The sequence below is a fragment of the Podarcis erhardii genome, assembly GCF_964252035.2.
Source record: "Podarcis erhardii genome assembly, chromosome: 12".
Lineage (NCBI taxonomy): Eukaryota > Metazoa > Chordata > Lepidosauria > Squamata > Lacertidae > Podarcis > Podarcis erhardii.
The window spans coordinates 22,188,913-22,211,229 of record NC_138513.1 but is presented as its reverse complement, the minus strand read 5'-3'; the positions used below and the strand labels follow the sequence as shown (position 1 = coordinate 22,211,229).

Here is a 22,317-nt window from a genome sequence, read left to right as displayed (position 1 = left end):
TCTAGAAGGGGAGGGGGAAACAGCATCAGAATGCAGCAGATGTGCTCAGAACATCTAGAAAATTGAACTGCTCTTCACCCATACCTGTGGCTGTTCTAACAGAGAGGCTATTTCAGATTTGCAAAGGGGTGAGTGGCTTGGGGTCAAGATTCTCAGCAATATTTCAAGATTGCTCTTGGCTGTATCAAAGATTCTACTGCAATAAGCAACCTATTTTAAGAGTAATTTATTTTTATGCCCCATAACAACTATATAACACTACAGACCATTTGTATTTTGTGTGTGTGTGTGTGTGTGTGTGTGTGTGTGTGTGTGTGTGTATTCATGCTTACCACATGAATACCTAGTACAAAAGTGCACTCACTTAGGGAAGACTCAGGTTCATCTACAAAGCTTATTGAAGGGAGCTGGAACAGTCACACACACACACACACACACACAGACAGACAGACAGACAGACAGACACAATCTTTCTCTAGCTAACTTGAAGGGTAATTGTGAAAGTAACACGGCAAAGAGATGGAACTACACACCCCACCATGAGCTCCTTGCAGGATGGGATTAGCTAAATAATAAATAGGTGCCCCCCCCACTTCACTAACCACCCACTCCCAGGAAGTATTTTGAATTTAGCTAGTTTAGTTTTGATGCTATGTATCCTTTTCTATTTACACTGTGCATCAAGCGCATGTAGGCAAAATACCCAGGAGGGATGGGACACCAAGAGATGGAGGCAAAACATGGTCACAAGTATATTGATTTCAGAGTTTGGTGTGGCACCAGGCAAGAATCTAACCACTGCCTGCTGGCCGATTCCTCTCCCCAGCCTGTTTGCTGGACAATTGGGAAGGAGTTGCTAAGCTCTCAGCCAACCATGGTGTGAGGCGCTCCTGTGGGCCCTGCCAGCAACCTGAGTGTGATGCAGCCTGCTATAGTCCCCTACAAACTTGAAGCGAAGCCTTAGCAGACCATTGATTGATGACCCGGATGGGCCACCCTACAACCAACTTGGGAACAAAACAGCTCCCAGTCCTCCAACACACTAGGTGGTATGATAAAGCCCACTACATAAGGGCTACTAGCCATGGTGCATTGGCAACAAGCCACAATGGCTATGTTCTACCTCCTCTATTGGAGGCAGTATGCCCCTGAAGGCCTATTGCTAGGAACCACAAGTGGGGTGAGTGCTGCTGGACTCAGGTCTTGCTTTGGGCTTTAGAAAGTCACCCAGTTGGCCATTGCAAGAATACTGGGCTAGGGGGATCATTGGCCAGGCTCTTATGTCCTTAAATGCAGCGAGCTGAGGCTTATGATTATTTATATTGCAAACTTCCCAGCAAACTTTGTGGTGTGACGTGTCATGCAAAAATGCCACTAGCAAGGGAATAAACTGATGAATAAAATTACCACTCATGATCTGCATACGAGATAGACATGGCTCCTGTGGTAGCTACAGCTTCCTTCTGCCTTTGAAGCAGCTGAGTTACTTCCAACTGTATAAACTCAGAAGAGAAGGCAGTTTGAACAAGGAGCTGGCAAGGAGCCAGAAGTTCAGCACTTGCCAACAGGCAGAGTAAGCAGCCGTGGCTGAACCTTATCCAATGAAAAAATACCAAGGCAGGGAATTTCCCCCAAGGCGCTTGCCTGGAAATTCTGTTCCCTTCTCCACCCTCCAGGCCCAGACTTGCAAAATCCCCAACCTCCCTCTCTTCTCCCTCCCTTCTCTGCCTCTCCTCTCCAGCTGATAAATGTCCAGGAGTAACAAAGTACTTCCTCATTCTCTTCCAAGCAAAGGGAAGCATCTGTAGTTCCTCCAGCCAGATGCTGCCTGCAGCTGCAGCTGTGCTCAGTAAGTGACAAGGAGGGGTGGAAATACCACAGGCAGCAGAGTGTGGAAGGTAAGTGGCAATTTAAATTGAGAACTTTGACAAATCTCACTATTCCCCTTGGGAGACCCACCGAAGTGTTTGCAGAATGTCTCAGTTTGCACCTTCTTTATTGAATGTGATATTTTAGAAACAGGCACCCTTTTCAAGTTAGTCTCTGCTGGGCACAGATGCTATGCGGTGGCTAATCCAAACTTGTTTCTACTTTCCTCCTGCTGTTGGAAATGCAAAGGAAAAGAGCTTGCATCTCTTTGGTGACACTGCAAAATGTGAATAGCTGGTCCAAAAGTGTCATTCAAGGCCAGACTAGACATACATAGGCAACAAAGGATCCTGTGGCAACTTTTAAAAAATGAATAAATGGGAAAAGCTTTCTGGGACTTAAGAGTCCACGTCATCCCATGAAGTGGAATGCAGACCTTTTTAAATATGTCACTTTTGGTTTCTCCCTGTTCTTCATTTTTCCAATCTTAAAGTCACTTCTACACATTTCCACATCAGTTTGCAATTTATGTATTTTATGGTTCTCATGAAAATACAGCAGCACTTTAGTGCGATTTTCTCAGACACATTTTTTGTGTTCGATTTAGCCCAATATGCACATTTGGAAAACCAATTTACCCTAATACAGCACATTTGTATGTTATTTTCACCAATACATGCATTGCTGTGCACACTTTATACTAGTAAATGCACCTTTACTATATACATTACTTATCCAAAGAACTGCATTGCAAAGTTCAGAGGAGTGCAGGTTTCGAAAGATGTTTTTGTTTTTCCCCGTTTTGAAAGAGGAAAAGGCACTCCCAGGATTGGCAAAGTGGCAGAGCAGCGGGAAAGGTGTTAGCATTCCCTTTCTCATCACACATCTCTGATCCCCATCACACCTCCAGAAATGGCTTCTCCAGTTTTGGGATTGTACCATGTACATCTGCCCCCAAGGCACTGGAAAATTTAGCCTGCTTTGCCATCCAACAAGAACAACAACAAATCCACTGTGATGGAGTCACCAGCATTGGGTATTGGGTACCAGGTTTGAAATATACTCTGTGTGTATTTTTGATGTGCTTAATTCAAGATCTAATTTCTTTATTTATAAAATTATTTATATACTGACATACCATAAAATAGCAGAGTAGTGTACAACAGTAAAACATTAAACACCGTAAAAAGCATCTCCCAATTCCTGATTACCTAAAACCATTACATATGGTAGTCATGGAACTGCCCTGTTTTCAGTCTCACTTGCGATTATGTGGTTCTGATGGCTTTGTTTTTACACGTGTATATATTTTCTTTTGATAGTGTTCGTATGGTTTTGTCATGGCCTTTGCTAGTACAATAAAATCTTATTTACCATTACATATGTGGGATACAAGAGAAAATAATCTGTTTTCTATTATCTTTATCTGTACCCTCAGAAGGTAGGCTTTAAATGTTATTTGCTAAATTGTCGTCGCTATGTTGTATTACATTTCGTATTAAGCGTTATGACTAGTGTGCCATGATTGTGCTGGATCTGAGCTGAGTGCACTAAGTTCCCATTAAAATTAATGGGGCTGAGGCTAAAGATTGGCTAAGTTGCCCCATTGATTTCAATAGGGCCTAAGTTCAGTTAGCTTGGTCTAGATCAGTGGTTCCCAACCTTTCTTTGGCCATGCCCCACCTAAGCATCTCTAAAATCCTGATGGCCACCCCCCGTGACATATAATTCTTATTATTCAAAAAATGAACTCCAATTCATGTGGAGGAAGCCTAAAAGTCCATTAACTGTTAATAACTCATTCTCGAATTGCCCCCCTTAAAAATCAAATTGCTTCCCTGTGGGGCGTGTGCCCTACGTTGGGAACCACAGGTCCAGATCTAACCTACTTTATTCATAGCTTGGTTGGTTACAGCACAGCGCTGGTAACTCCAGAGTTGCAGGTTCAGTCCCCGTATGGGACAGCTACATATTCCTGCACTGCAGGGGGGTTGGACTAGGTGATCCTCAGGATCCCTTCCAAGTCTACAATTCTATTATTTTATTATGTCCAGCCCATGAATAAGGATTGTGGAGGGCAGTCCATCTAGTCAGCGCATCAGCAGTAACCAAATACCACTGTCTCATGACCGACTTCCTTGATCACATTAAAGTCCACTTAAAGTGGGGAAAATTTGGGGTGGGAAGGGAAGAAAATGCAAAAGCTCGTTTACTAAGTTATATGTTCTTTGAAAAATGTAAATATAAATGATCCTGTAACTGAATCTGCAAGCATCTTAGTAATATCAATAGCTTGAGTTTTAATCCTTTCTTTGCAGTTGTAGCACATCATTAATCCAGACAACCACTATTGACAGTATTTCATCTCATCCCTGTAAATCTGCACTTTTATTATTATTTTTTTAAAAGTCCCTCACTTTTCAGATAGTTGTAAAAAAGAAAATTAAATGATATATTGAAGTAGGAACCATGACATTATTCTTAAGAAGGAGAAAGATGAGATATGACCTTTCCAAGCTCCTAGAATGGTTGGTAGGGGTGATTTAGTGTCATTTGAAACAGTAATAGCAAAGGAAGTGTTCCAACTGCATACTAAAATATTTGCATGCAATCTCAAGCCATAGTCTGCATCACCCGATGCACTAAAGAAAGTAACTAATGAATCGAAAGAGCACCAGACCAGTGAGGTTCTTGCAAATGTACTCTGTGGTGCACAGCTGGATTTTCAACATACTGGTTCCTTGAGCAAAACATTTGCAAAGCTGGACAGGGAGGTTTAGTTTGTAGATGAGGCTTGCTATCAGTGTTGCGCCCTATTTATTAATGACCTATATCCACACCCATGCCCTGCTTTTTATGCCCACGCATATGCACAGTGCATATTATACCACTCGGAAAGGAAACACAGGGTTATTCATTTAAACTGCAGCAGCATAGATAATAGGATTTGTTTTGTTGTTTGTAAGGAAGAGCACTGACAAAACTGTCAAAATAATGAGGAATGATGTGAGTCATAGGAGCCAACTATTAGGGGCCCAGGTCCCTTTGACACCCCCCAAATAAAATATTTGAGGGGGGCAGGCCCCCCAAAGTTGATGGGCATTGCCATTCAAATGGTGTGTGCATGTGCCGCATCATGTGATCGATTGTGCAGGTGGGGCTTACCTGCCCCCCCCAGACAATATTTTATTCAAGTTGGCACTTCTGACCTGAACTTGTTTTAACTTGTTCATATAAGATTTAGAGGTAGGGACAAGCAGTCAGGCAGGTGGTACCCAACTGCTAGTACTCAATTGCTGCTGATAACCAATTGTTCAGGGTGGCTAAAACAAAATGGGACTTCAGGGAACTCCAGATGAACCTCTACAAACTGGGTGAATATGCAGTGAAATGGCAAATGCAGTTAGATGTGAAGAGTACAGGAATGCACACCAGAGCAACCTCCCCCCCCCCCAATACAAAAAGTTCACTGGACTGGACTGAACAGGAGGAATGGGAAATGAGCCCTTGGTCTGATCGGCTCTTCTCAGAAGGGGAGGGGGAGGGGGAAGCCCCCCCTACAGTTTCAGAAGGAGAAGGAGACAGGGCTGCTTCACAGCTGTGTGAAGAAATGCCTAGCTTCAAGATAGTAGAGGAAGAGGGGGGAGTTAGAGAGCAACCAGAGGAGACCTCCCTGGAGAGCCTGGAAGACCCTCCTTCACCAAGGGCACATAGGTCCCTACACATTCAAGAACAAAGGATGCAAAGGAGTATGACTCCTGGGACTTCCCGTAGGTTACCAGGATGTTGTGGGAGACAGAAGAGGGGGGCTCAGACATCTCCTATGCGTAGAGACATGGGTCTTTTGTCTTGCAACCAGACAACTGAATAAAAAGCCATAAATACAAACTGTTTGTTCTTCGCGCTATCTGAGGCTACCGGGGGAGGAGAAGATACTCCATGCCTGACACATATATGCTGATGGGATCTGAACTGGTGGTGGTTGACCAGAAACAAGACCTTGGGGTTGTAATGGATAGCTCGGTGAAAATTTCAACCCAGTGCATAGCAGCTGTGAAAAAGGCAAATGTCGTTCTAGGGTAGGGTTGCCATACGTCTGAAATTTCCTGGACATAGCTGGGATTTGGTCATCGGAAACCGTCCGGGTGGAAATCACTGAAATGTCCGGGAAAATCCGAATGTATAGCAACCTATATTGGAAGTGTAGATTTTGGTGAATTTCCTTGAAAATAGCTAAACAAAAAACCAACAACAACAGCTCAACAACTTTGGCCCAAAATGAGGTTTTTATTGTTGTTTTTAGATTCTGCAAAAATAAATAAATCACTTTTTGAAATATGGCAACCCTATGCTAGGGATCAGAAGAGAGATTGAAAACAAATCTGCCGATAACACGCCACCGTACAAATTTGCAGTGCGACTGCCCTTGAAATACCGTATACGGTTCTGATTGACTTGCCTCCAAAATAAAACTCTACAGAGCTGGAAATGTTTCAGAAAAAAGGAAACAAAAATGATTGAGGGAGTGGAGCTACTCTCCTTTGAGATAAGGTTATAACACAGAGAACTACCGTATTTTTCGCTCTATAAGACGCACCTAGTTTTTAGAGGAGGAAAACAAGAAAAAAAATATTCTGAATCAAATGTTGTTGAAGAGGCTTTGTGTTGCTTTCGCTGAAGCCAGAACAGCAAGAGGGATGGCTGTTGTGCCAATGGGAGGAACGCTCCCATTGCACTCAAGAGGCTTCGCGTGGCTATCCCTGAAGCCAGAACAGCTATCCCTCTGGCTTCAGGGATAGCTGCGCAGCCTGCAATCGCTCTGTAAGACACACACACATTTCCCCTTGCTTTTTAGGAGGGAAAAGGTGCGTCTTATAGTGCGAGAAATACGGTAAAAGGCTTAGAGAAAAGACCAATAAGAAGAGACATGATAAGGGATGCGTAAAATTACGCACAGAACGGAAAAAGCCCTTCTCATACTACTAAGCTAGAACATCCAATGAAGTGGAATGTTGGTGGATCAAGGATGGACAAAAGAAAGTAGTCCTTCACACCAGGGCATAGTTAAAGTAGGAATCTGCTCCCACAGTATGTAGCGATAGCCACCAACATAAGATTAGACAAAATTAGTGTGCACGGGGCTGCTAATCTATACCTACTAACCGCAATGGCCATGGTCTCCCTCCAGTGTCAGAGGCAGTGTGCCTCTTCACGCTGGTTGCTGGAAGTCAAAAGTGGGTGGGTGCACTCTGGTCATACCTCCAGGCTTCCTGCGGCCTGTGCTTGGACACTGTAAGGACATGGTGCTGGATTAATGGGCCTTTGGCCTGATTCAGCAGGGCTCTTTTTATGTGTTTGATGGATGTAGAGGCATCTTCCCCAGAGGTGCTTTGTGTTTTTTTTTAAAGAAGAGAATTGGTTAAAACAAATTAAGAAGAATGGTTTCAGCATGCTGTTTGTTGCCTCAGTGTAGGAGGGTGAACCGGATGCCTTTTAATTGCTTTCCAGCCAAGCCCATAATTAAAAAGGAAAGTATGGATACTTGCAAGAGGTTTCTGTTTTTAGTAACATGGTCCCTTTTGAGCACCCAAACATCTTGTTGCCTAAAGAGGACTGAGAGTTTACCAGAGGAGCAGAGTCAACAGGTGCAAAATATTGTGGGCTGGCCATACCTGTAACTGCTATGTTGAAGATCACCTACTAAATGTCCCTGAGCTAGGAAACTTTCCCTCCATATGTTTTAAGACTCCAACTCCCATCATCCCTTACCAGTTCTGCTGGAGGTTGGAGTCCAACAAGATCTGATCATCTCTGAACTAGATCTCCATCTGTAAATACGCTGAAAAATGTAAGGCTGAAGTCCATATTTACTATTATTTATTATAAATCCTAATATCTGCATGATGCTTTTCAGGACAATGGCCTTCTAAAGCAGCTCACATAAACAATGACCTGACTCACACATCACTGTAATCCATAATTGAGCTTAGCTATGGTTTACAGGTTCATTGGGCTTTGCTTTGCTCTTCCTTCTCATAGAATCAAAGAACTGCAGACTTGGAAGGGACCCTGAGGATAATCTAGTTCAGTGTTCCCCAACGTTGGGTCTTCAGCTGTTTTTGGACAACAACTCCCATCATCCCTAGCTACCTAGCTAGCAAGACCAGTGGTCAGGGATGATGGGAATTGTAGTCCGAAAACAGCTGGAGACCCAAAGTTGGGAAACACTGATCTAGTTCAACCTCCTGCAATGTGGAGCCTCAACACGCTTCTTCAAATTAAATCATTGTCTCTGTCCAAACAAACCACAAACTGTAACCACAAGGTTTGTTTGGGGAAAACAAAGCTCAAGCTCAGGTTCAGGTATAATGCTAAGTCCATCAATAGCTTAGTTGATGGCCAGCAGCAGGAACAGAGGAGAATCAAAGTGGCTGCAGTTTTAACACCATGCTACGTGTTCACCTTTGGGATGCGGGTGGCGCTGTGGGTTAAACCACAGAGCCTAGGACTTGCCGATCAGAAGGGCGGTGGTTCGAATCCCCGCGACGGGGTGAGCTCCCGTTGCTCGGTCCCTGCTCCTGCCCACCTAGCAGTTCGAAAGCACGTCAAAGTGCAAGTAGATAAACAGGTACTGCTCCGGCAGGAAGGTAAACGGCGTTTCCGTGCACTGCTCTGGTTTGCCAGAAGCAGCTTAGTCATGCTGCCCACATGACCCGGAAGCTGTACCTCGGCCAATAAAGCAAGATGAGCGCCACAACCCCAGAGTCGGTCACGACTGGACCTAATGGTCAGGGGTCCCTTTACCTTTACATGTTCACCTTTAAACCATACTTAAGTTTAACCATCGTTTATAAAGTGACATGAGAGCAAGGCCACTCCACTCATCACTCATTTTAACGACATAACTCCACCATTTCCAAACATCTATATCGGGGTGGGGAACTGGTGGCCCCTCCAAGTGCTGTTGGCTGGGGTTGATGGCAATTGGGAGTCAAACTCTGGAGGGCCCAGGCTCTCCATCTCTGATCCATATGTGCAGGACCCAGCCTGCTCCAGCTCCACCCAGCTAATCCACTTTCCTGCGGTTTCCCTCCAGTGATTCACTCAGAGATCAACTATTCCCCACTTGCCCTGCTTCTTCTAGCAATTCTTGTTATTCAGGTGCAGACTGTTCCCTTTGAAAGGACGGCTCTTTGTTTGTTATCCATCCAGGCTCCAGTTACAGATCCAAGTTCTTGAGTCAGCTGTCATTATTTCTTTCCCGTCTGTGTGTTTTCAGATTGTGGCGGAAGAATGTCTTTTGATCTGAAAGCACAAGGGGCTACATTATGCAGCACTCAAAGCCCTGAGGAGCTGCATGTGCACTTGCTGTGGAAAAGGCTGACATACACTTCCAGACATGACAAAAGCATGGGAGGCAACAGGGCTTGCTTTATGTGAGCAAACACCTGCTGCCCCAGTGAGGAATGGAGAGGTGGAAAATAGGGTTTGTTGTGTGCCACACACACACATACGAAGATAAATCGTAGAGACACTAAAATAAAGTTTTGATGTCCTAGCCAACCCTGTATTTGGGGGGGGGGGGAGAACCCACAGTTCTCCACAGGTGCTGAGAACTGTAGTTCATCAGCAACATCTGCATGGACACAGGTTCTCCATCCCTGCTGTAGCTTAATTTGTAGTACCCTGCAACATGTTAAAGAATTGGCCTGCAACTGACCTTTAGAAGTACTAACAATAACTTGGTGTGAAGAGACATGCATCACTACCTGCTCATTTTGTTTTCGAGAGTAACCTTGTTATAAAATCAACAGAGGCAAAGGCACCCATCAATATGACGGGCTGTCAGTTCTGCCTTATAAGCCCATGAGTGCAGTACATTTTTCTTAGGAAGAGCAAAGCACTGCCTATGAAAACACAACTTGGGAGTGAAAATCTCCTTCCCTACTGCCAGCAGCATCCTGGTTAGCACCTGGGGTCTTTGCATAGTTTAGGGTTGGTGCTGGAGGAGAATAGAGTGCTTGTGCCTCTAACAGCTGTGTAGCAGGCAGATATTCAGCAGTTTAGATCTCTTCTAGTATGGAAATGTAATTATGGGAAGAGCTTTACCTGATGTCATTATGTCTGTCAGGCATCTTATTATCTCTGTGTAGCTACTGACATGTTTTTCTTACACACACCCAAGGCGACGTGGTCTAAAACACTGAGCCTCTTGGACTTGCCGATCAGAAGGTGAGCTCCTGTTGCTCTGTCCCAGCTTCTGCCAACCTAGCCATTTGAAAGCACACCAGTGTAAGTAGATAAAAAGGAACTGCTGCAGTAGAAAGGTAAACAGTGTTTCCATGCACTCTGGCACTCATCACAGTCCTCCATGCACCAGTAGCGGTTTAGTCATGCTGGCCACATGACCCGGAAAAGCTGTCTGCGGACAAACACCAGCTTCCTCGGCCTGAAAAGCGCCTTTGACTGGACTTAACCATCCAGGGGTTCTACACACATCCATTCTAACTGCAACAGAGGATACAAATTTGCATAAGCATGTTTTGCTATTGTCCTTTCCTTTAATCTCCTGTATGAGTTTCTCTTTATGTTAGAAGCTCTTTTGTAGTACCTTACATGTAAGTGCTAAGAGGTCACAGACTGTGTTTTTGCAGGCACTTTACCAGCAGGAGCTGGCAGCAAGACCCAATTGCAACATCAAGGAACTTCCCGGTGTCAAACCAGAGCCAGAGGTGTTGTTTTAGCTGCTTGGCATAATGGTTATGACATCCTGCTATGGCCAAGGTCGTCATGTAACTAACGCCTCTGCTGTCAGAAGCACAGTTACCAGGAAGCCCATGATTATGCTGAATGCTATGGGCTTGCAGTGAGAGATGTAGTCAACAATTACCAGACGATCACAAGCAGAGTCTTAGCTAAAGGCTAGGGGTGGCTGAAGAAGTTCATTTTGGCTCAAATTTTAATGCAAACCTGCCTAATTCCTATTTCCTGAAACTATACACAAACCAAAAACACAGCTGTCTTTTCAAATTTCCATTTCTAATTCTGTTGTGCAGTTCTCCAGCAGAAAATAAAGTGTACAAAGATGCTTTTATTAGAGGTGAAATGTACACAAAAAGCAACAAATTAGGAAGAAGAAGAAGATAAGAGTTTAGATTTGATATCCCGCTTTATCACTACCCTAAGGAGTCTCAAAGTGGCTAACATTCTCCTTTCCCTTCCTCCCCCACAACAAACACTCTGTGAGGTGAGTGGGGCTGAGAGACTTCAGAGAAGTGTGACTGGCCCAAGGTCACCCAGCGGCTGCATGTGGAGGAGCGGAGACACGAACCCGGTTCCCCAGATTACGAGACTACCGCTCTTAACCACTACACCACGCCTTATATTTGAAGGAAAAATGCCTTATATTTGAAGGGGACACTGAATACCAAAATGTGTGCATTGGGCAAAATTGAATATAAAGATGTGTATATTGGGGGGAGAAATGAGTACTAAAATGCTGGTGCGTTTTCCCAAGGGGAAAAAAGAATACAGAATGATACTGAAATGTGGTGACCTGAAAACTGGAAAAATGAGAAACTGATAGACATCAACATTGGGGGGGGGGGGAATCACCCGTCCCTGATCATGGGGTGGGGAGGGGAGGCATGGAGGATCATTGGTCACATGGTATAGAACCTAGAAGTCAACAAAAGCTTAGGCCAAAACAAATCTGCTAACCTCTAAGGTGCCACAAAATGTTTTACTGCAACAAACAACAGCTACACTGCTGAAAGCTGTAACTGGCCACAAGCCGTTATTAACAGTTTTAGCTTATTTCCAGTATTTCTGTACTGTCCAAGAACAAAGGTTTTTGTGAAAAAACCATGAGATCTAAAGTAAAATACAATAAAAAAGATGAAATCTAAACATTGTGAAACTAGAGTCATTGTAAAATCAGCAACTGAGAATTACATCAGCGCAAAGGATAAAAATCACACTGTTGAAAACTACCATTATTCGAGATACCGATTTTTTTGTATCCCCTACAAGTCAGAAACCCGCATTGTTGCAGACAAGTGTATATTTTAACACCATGCGTAAACACACACACACACACACACACACACACACACATATACACACACCCTGCTCAGTCCTTTGTAAGCCTGGCTCTACCTTTGAAACCTCCTGGACTGTATGGGCTCATTTCCAATTCACTTCGCAGTTGACTGGACTGGATTAACGCCTGATACTTTTAGACCCTGAACCGTTCAACAACCCTGGAAATGCAAAGGAAACGACTCAACTTTTAAGCCTGGTCTTATGTATTTATGGGAACAGGTTGAGGCGATGAGATTTGCAGCTCTATCAGTAGTTTGTTATGATTTAGACAACATTAAGCACATCTTTTTAGACCTCTGCTTCATATGTCTCGGGAACCTCCAGGCAGCTTTAGTATTCTCCTGATAAAAGGCAGAGATGTGAGGAGCAGAACAGCGGCACATTCTCCACAAGAGGATTTATCACCTCTAACAATTCGTTTTATCTGCTGTGTCAAAACTCACGGCGCAGAATCTTTTTGCTGAAAGTATGTGCACTGGAGAAAGGGGCTCATTTCCTTAAAAAATAAATTACACTGATAAATTTGCTGCATTACGAGCCTGGCCCTTGGATCCCCCCCCCCGTTTATTTTGTATTTCTCAATGTGCACCTCATAACAGAAGGCTCTTATAATTCACAACATACTCGATTTTATTTTACCCCTCCCCCCCCCATTTTAAGTTAGACACTCATTTCCTAGATGTAGCAATATTGGAAAAACAAAAGAGAGTATGAATGAAGAAAGAATAAGAAGAGGAAAACGTGGGAATTCCAACCCCTCTCTCTACCCCCCCCAGCCCCGCCCCAAAATATAGGACCAAAATATAAGTGTTTCTGGGAAGTGTAAAAAATAAATAAATTGCACATTAGCAATGCTATATCGAGTGTGTTTGCTATGACTCTGGTCCCCCATGACTATTCAGTAGAAGTGGGCAACCTTTTTCAGATTGAGGGCTTCATTCCTATCTGGGGGTGTCACATGACAGTGGTGGGTGGAGCCAGCAGCAAAGGTGGCCATTTAAAGTAATATTCACCTCTCTATCCTCCATCTGGGCAACCAAGAGGCATGATGAGGATTCAAGGACACAAGCGAAAATATGAAGCAGAGCACCAAGCAGGAGTGATGAGGTGCGGGTGGCCTGCTGATGGTCACAAGGGCCAGACAGGGAGGTCTGGAGGGCCACATTTTGTTCCTCAGGCCTGTGATTCCCCACTACAGTGGTACCTCGGGTTACATACAGTTCAGGTTATATACGCTTCAGGTTACAGACTCCGCTAACCCAGAAATAGTGCTTCAGGTTAAGAACTTTGCTTCAGGATAAGAACAGGAATTGTGCTCCGGCGGCGCGGCAGCAGCAGGAGGCCCCATTAGCTAAAGTGGTGCTTCAGGTTAAGAACAGTTTCAGGTTAAGTACGGACCTCCGGAACGAATTAAGTACTTAACCTGAGGTACCACTGTACTTTACAGTTCCCCACTGCATTACAAGGATGGGGTACCTGTGGGCCCTCCAGATGTTGTAGTCCAACAACATTCAAAGGGCCACAGGTTTCTCATCTCTGCTGATCGGCTTGATCCTTGGAGATAAAACGAGGCTGCACATGCCTTGCTGTTTTTCCTAGTAGTCAATGACTACTTGGGATTCCGAAAGCTATCAAAAAGGTCAGTTTTGATTGCGTAACTCTTCAGCACAAAAGGGCAATAAAAATTATTCAGGATGTGGGGTTTTTTTTTGGGGGGGGGTGCATTCAAAGTGTTTGAGACCCCTCAGAAAAGGGGTTTGAATGCGTATACTCTTGAGTATGACAAAGTTTTGGTCAGTGTAGACCCAACTTAGCCCTTGGGTGGTACAATGGGTCAGTGTGTCAGGCTGTTAACCAGGGATGGCTGTGGGCAGTATTCCTGCATTACAAGGGTTTAGACTAGATGACGACTGGGGTCCCTTCCAACTCTACAATTCTGTGAGTCTATATTCATTAATTTTAGTGGTTCTACTCTGAAAACCATCCTGCATTTTGTCTCTTCGGACCTATTTTTTTCCAGGCATGTGCACATTTATGTAGGTTTAATCAGCGAGGGCAGCCCTAAAACATACCCCCTTGGCAACGCTAGTCTTCCCCTTTTTATTCCAATTTTGAGAAGGTAAAGCCATAGTTAGAAAAATATATATAGTGTGTACTAAAAGCTGTTTCATTTATTTATAGAATTTCTATAGCATTTATTTCCCACAAGAAAAACAAATATATCTCTTTAGTATTTCCTTTTCAAGCACAGGTATATAGCCATAAGGCTGACATAAAAGCAGAAAGACATAAAGTTGCAAAGCAAATCCATGCTGCCACCTAGTGGCCAAATAGGCTTTCAACATTCCTAAAGCTAAAAGTTTCCTGGGGGTTTATCTGTGCATTTATTGCACCAAAATGTCCCCAGGTAGGGAAGTAGCATAGATTGTTTGAATTCTCTCAGGCTGTTGTAAAGAAACTGGGGTTTGGGTTTTTTTTGGTGTGGGTAGGGTGGGGTGTTGCTCTCAAGTCAAGGAATTACTAAGGAAGTAAGATCCATTCATCATTTCATAGCCCATCTTTCTAAAGCTGAACAGCATCCAAACAACTTAGAAGTTTCTTTCTGGGTGGGGTAGTGATGATTAGCGTTGTGCCCAAAATATTACCCCACATTTCCTCCTGCCCTAGTATTCCCATCAATAAAGGAGGAAATAAATAACATTCAAAAATTATTAAAGGGGAGAGAAAATTTTGGTCAAATCATCATGGGTCGCGTGCAGCATTCCCCTCCCCCCATGTTTACCTGACTTTTGAGGTGGCCAAGGTCTGATACAGATGATTTTCCTAAAACATGGCACCCCTTTATTTCTTCAAATAACTTTTGAAGTCACAAAGGAATATATTTCTTTGACAAAACTATTTGCTTTGTGGTTTTGCATTTCCCACTTTAGGGGAAAAAGAAACTTAGTGAAATGAAGGTGTACCATATTGGCCCAAATATAAGCCACACTTTTCTGCCAAATTCTGACTGTGAAAACTTAAAGTGCAGCTTATATTCAGAACCAAGTGCTGCACTCCCGCCTCCCGGCACTACTGCCCTGAACAGGAGACAGGGTACAGCTGGTGCTGGCTTGGGGAGGTAATGCAGGAAGACGGTAGTACCAGGAAGCAGGCGCACAGTGCGCTCAGAACCGAGCACTGGCACTGGCGGTAGTGCTGGGAGGCGGCCTGCACCTGCAAATAAGTCTTTAATTTTAAAGGTGCAGCTTATTTGTGGGTGAGGCTTATATTCAGGCCAATATGGTATATAAAAGGAAGGTTCTAGGGACCCAAAAAACACCCTGAAGCTCTCATTAAAAACAACAAATTCATGTAAACACACAGTTCCACATAGATCTCTGCATGAAAACTACACATAGTTTTGCAAAGAGGTTTTAAGCTGAGGCTAAGTTCAGAACAACAAGTCACATAACAGAAGCACCTCCTGTGTTTTGTGCTGGATCCCAAGAATACTTGCAAAAGGAAACTGCATAATCCCACACACACACACTTGAATCTCTCAAGATACTGAGAGCATCAGAAAGTTTTTTTTTTTCTAAGATGGCTGGTCTCTTGCTTGTTCTTGCACACCAGAGAGTGAGCTCAAACAGTGCAGTGAAATTGCCCACTAACAGCATCCTATGGAAGGTCTAGTTTCAGTTTCTTGTAAGTTAACCTTGTGGGATGTACTGCTGTGCCAAAAGAAGTCAACTGTTAAAAGGAGCATTATATAAAATATTAGCATACCTCAACAGTTTTCATACCAACAGGCACGTTTCTAACACACACATTACTGCAGATTCCAGCAGGAAACAGGACAAATGCCTGTGACCTTATACAACCCTCCTTACTGATCTGTAAATCACGGAGCTTGAGTTATTTGAGAACTAAACTGAGTTATTTTATCCCTAGCGAGTGCAGATATAAGGTTTAATATGTACAATTTTGTATATTAGTAGGTGACCATCGTGCCTGTCCATTATGGAGAAGAACACTACAATGATTCCACTGACTACAGATGTACCTAACAAGAAGGAGACGGTGTGCATTTTTGGAACAGGCGATTTTGCAAGATCTCTAGGACACAAAATGATGCAGTGTGGCTATTCTATAGTGTTTGGAAGCCGAGGTGCTCAGACTTCTTCTCTGATCCCTGAAGGAGCCACAGTGCTTTCTCATGCAGAAGCTGCAGAAACATCTGCTGTTATCATTTTAGCAGTCCACAGAACACATTACAGCTTTCTGGAAAACCTAAGGGAAGTTCTCCGTGGGAAAGTGCTGGTGGATGTGAGCAACAACCTCAAAATAAACCAGTACCCGGAATCCAATGCTGAATATCTTGCCCAGCTCCTGCCAGGCAGCAAGGTGGTGAAAGCATTTAACACCGTGTCAGCCTGGGCTCTGCAGTCAGGTGCTCTGGATGCAAGCAGACAGGTAATGAGATCTCTGCAGCAAAAGATGCTCACATTTAAAGAGGCTTGAAAGGTGAAAGCCCAGTTTTAGATCTTCATTTTGCAAATCCTAAAGCTCTCTAGGTGAACTGCTTATGGCATGATATAAAACTGTTTCTAGACTGGAGATCTAACCATCTTAGGTTGGCAGTCTTAGTTTTATATTGTGGTCCCAAAGAGCTGATAAGAAAGCAAAAAGTTTGCATCAAGTGAGAAGTCCAGCCTTTAATTTTCTTCTTTGTGGGGAGGAGGGAGGTAAAGGGCCCTTAAGGAAAATCACAAGCCCTAGACCAGGGTTGGGGAACCAGTGGACCTGCCGTTGGACTCAAGCCTGAGACATCATGGCAAATGGTAAAGGATAATAGGAGTTATATTCCACCACCTGGAGACCGCAGGTTCCCCATTCCCTGCCATTTCTGATTCTTCTGTTTTAGCCAAATTCTGGTCAGTTGATAGCCTTCTATAAACACAAGCTAATTGTGGGCATTAGACCTACTCTGGCAATTCAAACACAGCTTCTTACTGAAGTCAGAGCAGTGTTCGAAAGCAAACACTGGCAATAAATAAGCTCTCCCTTCATTGTGTTGTTGTTGCTGCTGTTTTGCTCCAGGTATTTGTCTGTGGAGATGACAGCAAGTCAAAGGAAAAGGTGATGGAGATCGTTCGAAGCCTTGGTCTTACTCCACTGGATAAAGGGTCTCTCTTAGCAGCAACGGAAATTGAGAATTACCCTTTGCAACTTTTCCCAATGTGGAAATACCCCATCTATCTCTCCCTTGTCCTCAGTGCATTCATCTTCTTCTACTGCGTGGTCCGCGATGTGGTCTATACTTACGCTAAGCAACAAGTGGACCGTTCCTTTTCTATTGCCATCAGCATCCCAAACCGTGTCTGCCCTGCTGTGGCACTCATCCTCCTCGCTCTGGTTTACTTGCCTGGGATCTTTGCTGCTGTCCTCCAGTTATACAGAGGTACAAAGTACAGACGCTTTCCAGATTGGCTAGACAAATGGATGCTCTGCAGGAAACAGCTTGGCTTGGTAGCCTTGGCTTACGCTTTCCTCCATGTTTTGTACACACTCGTGATCCCTATTCGGGGCTACGTACGATGGAGGTGGAGCTCTTATGTCATTGCACAGGTAAGTTGATATTGTGCTGTTTCTTCTCCCATTCCACCACCAGCACTGAGGTCTTTGCAACTTTGTATGGGGATGTGATGCAAGCAGGGCTTTGAAGCCATCAAACATAGCTGTCAACTTTTCCCTTTCCTTGCAAGGAATCCTATTCGGAATAAGGGAATTTCCCTTTAAAAAAGGGAAACGTTGATAGCTATGATCAGAAACATCGCAAGGGCTTAGGATATCATGCTTGCTGCTCTCCATCCTGCACAGATCATGCCCTCCCTGCTTCTCCCATGGAGACATCCAAATGTAAAAAAGAGTGAGGGGTGTTCTCGAGCTTCCAGTAAGAGCAGCCCTTGGTTCTTACTGGGGGGGGGACCTCAACTGTTTGAACCCCAGTTGCCATTTAGAACCTCTAATTACCACCAGCCATCTTAACAGTAAAAGCAAAAACCATGGGGTCTTTATCCCATGCTGCCTCTGGAAGGCAGATGCCCCCCCCCACTCACAATACTGTTACCACACCAAGGATGAAGAGCTGCTGGGGAAGGCTGTGAAAAAATTCTAAGATTCTGCTCCTCTGGCACTTTTCTGATTTACGATTTATTAGTGGTCTGAAGCCTAGAGATTGTTCTAACACTTCGGTCTTAAAAATGAAGCCAGATATACTCCATTCACCAACCCACACACATACCCTGCAGTTGGATTTGGGCCCAATTCAGATCCACTGCCTAGTCACCAAACATGTTGTGGCATGGAATTGACCCCCTCTTGCCTGCTCTTCATTCATGACACTGTCCACCATGTAAGGTTCTGGACCTTTCAGAGGCGGACATTTGAACAAGGTCTGTGCTTGTCAGGTCAAGCAAGCTAGCACATCCCACAGGGAAACCTTGTAAAACTTCTGTCACCTGCCAGAAACAAACTTCCCTACACAGCTGACAGAAACAAATGTTGGCAAATCTAGAAAAGAGGGAATTCCATTTTATCTCCAGTCTTTACCATTCTAAGACGACAGAAATTTCCTGACTTCTGATGGGTGCAACTTTTGTCAATTTGCCGTGCACCTACAAAACCTGTCAAGAGCACCTTGAATATTTCACAATATTAATTTAAAGCCATTTTATAGCTGTATTTTAATCTGTCTGTGCCTACTGGGTATTAAAAAATATTTTTAAAACTTTTATCACCTTAGGTGTTGAACAACAAAACAGAACCATTGAACAATGAAAGAGCCTGGATGAGTGACTCGTATGTTTCTTTGGGTATCTTGGGGTTCTTTCTGTTTGTCCTCCTGGGAATAACATCCTTGCCCTCTGTCAGCAACAGTGTCAACTGGAGAGAGTTTCGCTTCGTACAGGTAAGAGAGCTTGCTAGCCAGCAAGCTAACTTTCCTTCTTCCTCACTTTCAGTGTGTTCCTATGGACATTTCTTCAGAAGTAAAGCCCAATTATCCTGGGGACATCTGGTTGGCTACTGTGGTAAAGACGATTCTGGGATATATAGGCCGTTAGCCCAATCCAGCGTGGCTCTAAATTCAGGTATGGAGAACCTGTGGCTCTCCAGACATTGCTGGACTACAATTTCCATTCCTGATATATTGGTTAGGCTGCCTAGATGATGGAAGTTGGAGTCCATCCTATATAGAGAGGGCCACATGTTCCCTATCCTAGTCTTAATATTTGTCTGGAAATGAGGAGGAAAGGGGCCTAACCCAATCCAAACCAACCGTTCAGGAAGTCTTCAAAGACACTTCTCCAGGTTCCCTCATTTTTGGGAAATTAATCACTCCTGCAAGGACTTCTCTGTGGCTTCTGCAGATAAGAGATGTTTTGTTCCTACTCCTTGAATTTTTATGTGTTTGTGTCAGGGCCATCTGTTTGCAAAGGTTTCTCTTTAGTCTGATTGTAGGTTTTATGAACGACATATTGTTGAGTTTGCTTTTTCACATCTGGGAAAACCAATAATCACAGGTTTTAAAATTATAATTTTTAGAAAGTTTTGAAAGTGAAATCCACCAAAAAGCTGGGAAAAATAGATTATACATACTTTTGCTAATCCTCCCTACCGTTCATTTCATGTATCTAACCCAAAGAAGAGAACTGTGCCTCATAGGCCTGATTAGTTAAATGTCCTGCCACTATGATTGAGAGCTTCCTTTGCACACATTGGTGTTGAAAGGTAGCATAAACCTGGCAACGATACAGCACGTGAAGCCATTATCTTAATGCATTATGAACTGCTGCTCAGCCCTGTGGGCAAACTTGCCCAAAGGCACAATGGGTTTCTTTATCCCATCTTGACCAAGAAAATTGCCAGCCGGAATCAGTAGGAGAATTGAGTTTTGGTCATCTGTTGATAACAGAATAGAATGCTTCCTGATTTGCCGCCATGTATCTCATAATAAGGAAGTTATCTTTGCAATCATGTTTTGTTTGTTCTCTAGTCTTATCTGGGCTACCTGACGCTGGTGTTGTGCACTGCCCATACACTGGTCTACGGTGGGAAGAGGTTCCTGAATGCTGGCACCTACCCATGGTGCCTTCCTTCCGTTTACATCCTCTCTCTCATTATCCCCTGCATTGTGTTGGCCATGAAGTTTTTCCTCATATTTCCATGTATCGATCGGCCGTTAACTGATATTCGACAGGGCTGGGAAAGAACACCCAAAGGCATAAGCCAGACAAACAGCAGCCACTGCAGGTCAGCTGTATAAGCTCTTAGCAAATGTAGAGTTTCAACACACATATCTGCAATAGCAAAAAAGAAGAGTGCAAGCAATTTATACGTATCGAAAATAAGCTCAAAAATTATGTGTTCCATTATTACTCTGCAATGTAAGGCCAAGCAACTCTCAGCGGCAACTGGTCAATATTCATCTGAGCTGTTTCGAGGACGAGTGCACCTTCCTTTTCTGGATTTGAGACTGAAGGAAACCATTATCTCCTCAGTGTAAGAGGAGCCCAACATGCAGTGGGCCACATCTGAGAATATGAATTACACTGATGTTGAATATGTTTATGGCAGCACTCCCTTCAGTTGTTTTGCACTAGTTCCCATCATCCCTGATGACTGATCAGTTCAGAACATTTGGAGGACATTAAGTTGGGAAAGGCTGGTCTATAGACAAAGCAATAATAAATTTGAACTATGGCTTTTGGTCTTACTCTGTGCCTTTTCAGATTTATGTTCTCTTTCAAATTTGAGCAGCACTTTAAAGGTTCCTAAATTGACTATGCTTTCCTAGGCCGTGTATACTGTGTACACACCTGCAATTTCCTCTCATTGTGATGGAAAGTGTTCATGACTTTGTGGAGAATGTGTTGATAGTCAAACACAATGGACCCCCCCCCCTATAAATTCATGGTCAATGGACTTTGTGGTTTTGGACTGGATTTGAATTGGAATTTTAAATTCATTTTTGCTACGATGGACTCAGGATCCAACAAAATCGTTTAATTATAGTGTTTCCCTGCATATACCTATGAATAAGGTTATGATTAAGCTGCACTTACAAGCTTAATCAATAACAGGCAACTGCTTTTATTCAAGCGTCTTGGGCTCCGAAACTGCCTACTGCTGTATATTATGTATTGTATTTTTTTACCATTTTTAATAATATTCAGTAAAACAAATGCCTTATGTTTTCCACACAAAAATCACTAACTGTGGTCAGCGTACCATAAACAGATCCTACTCATAAACCTCTATGCAGAAACTTTGCTCACCAACATTTATATTCTGTATATCCTGATCATCATAATAAAGAAAGTTTTAAGAACCAAGTCTCTTTGCTGCACCTACAAGTGTGGTCACGGGTGGTCGCGGACCAGATCCAGGTGCTCATAAACTGATTTTCCATATCAGGGCAACCCAACATTTCATACCAAGTGGGCTGCAAGAGTACTTGCTTGCAAATACTCATAGAGCAGGGGTGGGGTACCTGCTGCTGTATGGACTCCGGCTTCCATTGGTGGCTGGAGGTAATGCTTCCAAGACTGTTGGTACAGTGCTACCTCGGATTACATACGCTTCAGGTTACATACGCTTCAGGTTACAGACTCTGCGAACCCAGAAATAGTGCTTCAGGTTAAGAACTTTGCTTCAGGATGAGAACAGAAATCGGGCTCCAGCAACGCAGCAGCAGCAAGAGGCCCCATTAGCTAAAGTGGTGCTTCAGGTTAAGAACAGTTTCAGGTTAAGAACGGACCTCCGGAACGAATTAAGTACTTAACCCGAGGTACCAGTGTACAGTTGATTGTCAGGAGCTGCAGAACGCGTTGACATCTATGGGCCGAGTTGTGAAGCTTTACATTGGGCTGGGGTTTGGTTGGCGCTAGACAAATCCAAGGAAGCCCTATGCCAATCTGCTTAATATGATTGGAGGTTATGGACCTGTCAGTCTTGGTGGGGTGCACTCCCTTATCAGCCACCACTGCAAAGCACAGAGCGAGGGGTGGGGCGTTGAATCTTAACTAAATTATCATATTACATTCCACAAGTGGGTCCTGCAACAAAATGTTGCAATGTGGAGCACTGGCGAGGAAGGCGGGTACGGGGTGTGTGCCCTGCCCTGGGTGTCAGCCATGAGGAGGGGTGACATTGCCACATGCCCTCCCTGATGTGGAGTGCTTCTATTCAGGGTGCCGGTCAGTCGTGCCCTCATCAAAATGGCTCAAGCAATTCAGCAAACAGCAAAATACAGTTTTCATACTTTTTGAACTTAATTTCCTGTAGGGATTGATTCTGAGGCTT

General features: G+C 43.8%; 1 protein-coding gene across 2 annotated transcripts; it reads left to right on the top strand.

Moving 5' to 3' along the window:
* The first annotated feature begins 1,726 nt into the window (after nt 1-1,726).
* STEAP4 (STEAP4 metalloreductase) lies at nt 1,727-21,343 on the top strand. 2 transcript variants are annotated; one of them, XM_081834913.1, is made up of 5 exons: nt 1,727-1,898; nt 15,951-16,425; nt 17,053-17,580; nt 18,758-18,922; nt 20,009-21,343. In XM_081834913.1, exons 2-5 carry the CDS (start codon nt 15,973-15,975, stop codon nt 20,276-20,278), a joined length of 1,416 nt encoding a protein of 471 aa, XP_081691039.1. In that variant the 5' UTR covers nt 1,727-1,898; nt 15,951-15,972; the 3' UTR covers nt 20,279-21,343. The 2 variants fall into 2 exon arrangements, with proteins under 2 accessions (XP_081691039.1, XP_081691038.1); XM_081834912.1 differs by having other exon boundaries at nt 1,728-1,898; nt 15,948-16,425.
* Nucleotides 21,344-22,317: the final 974 nt, after the last annotated feature.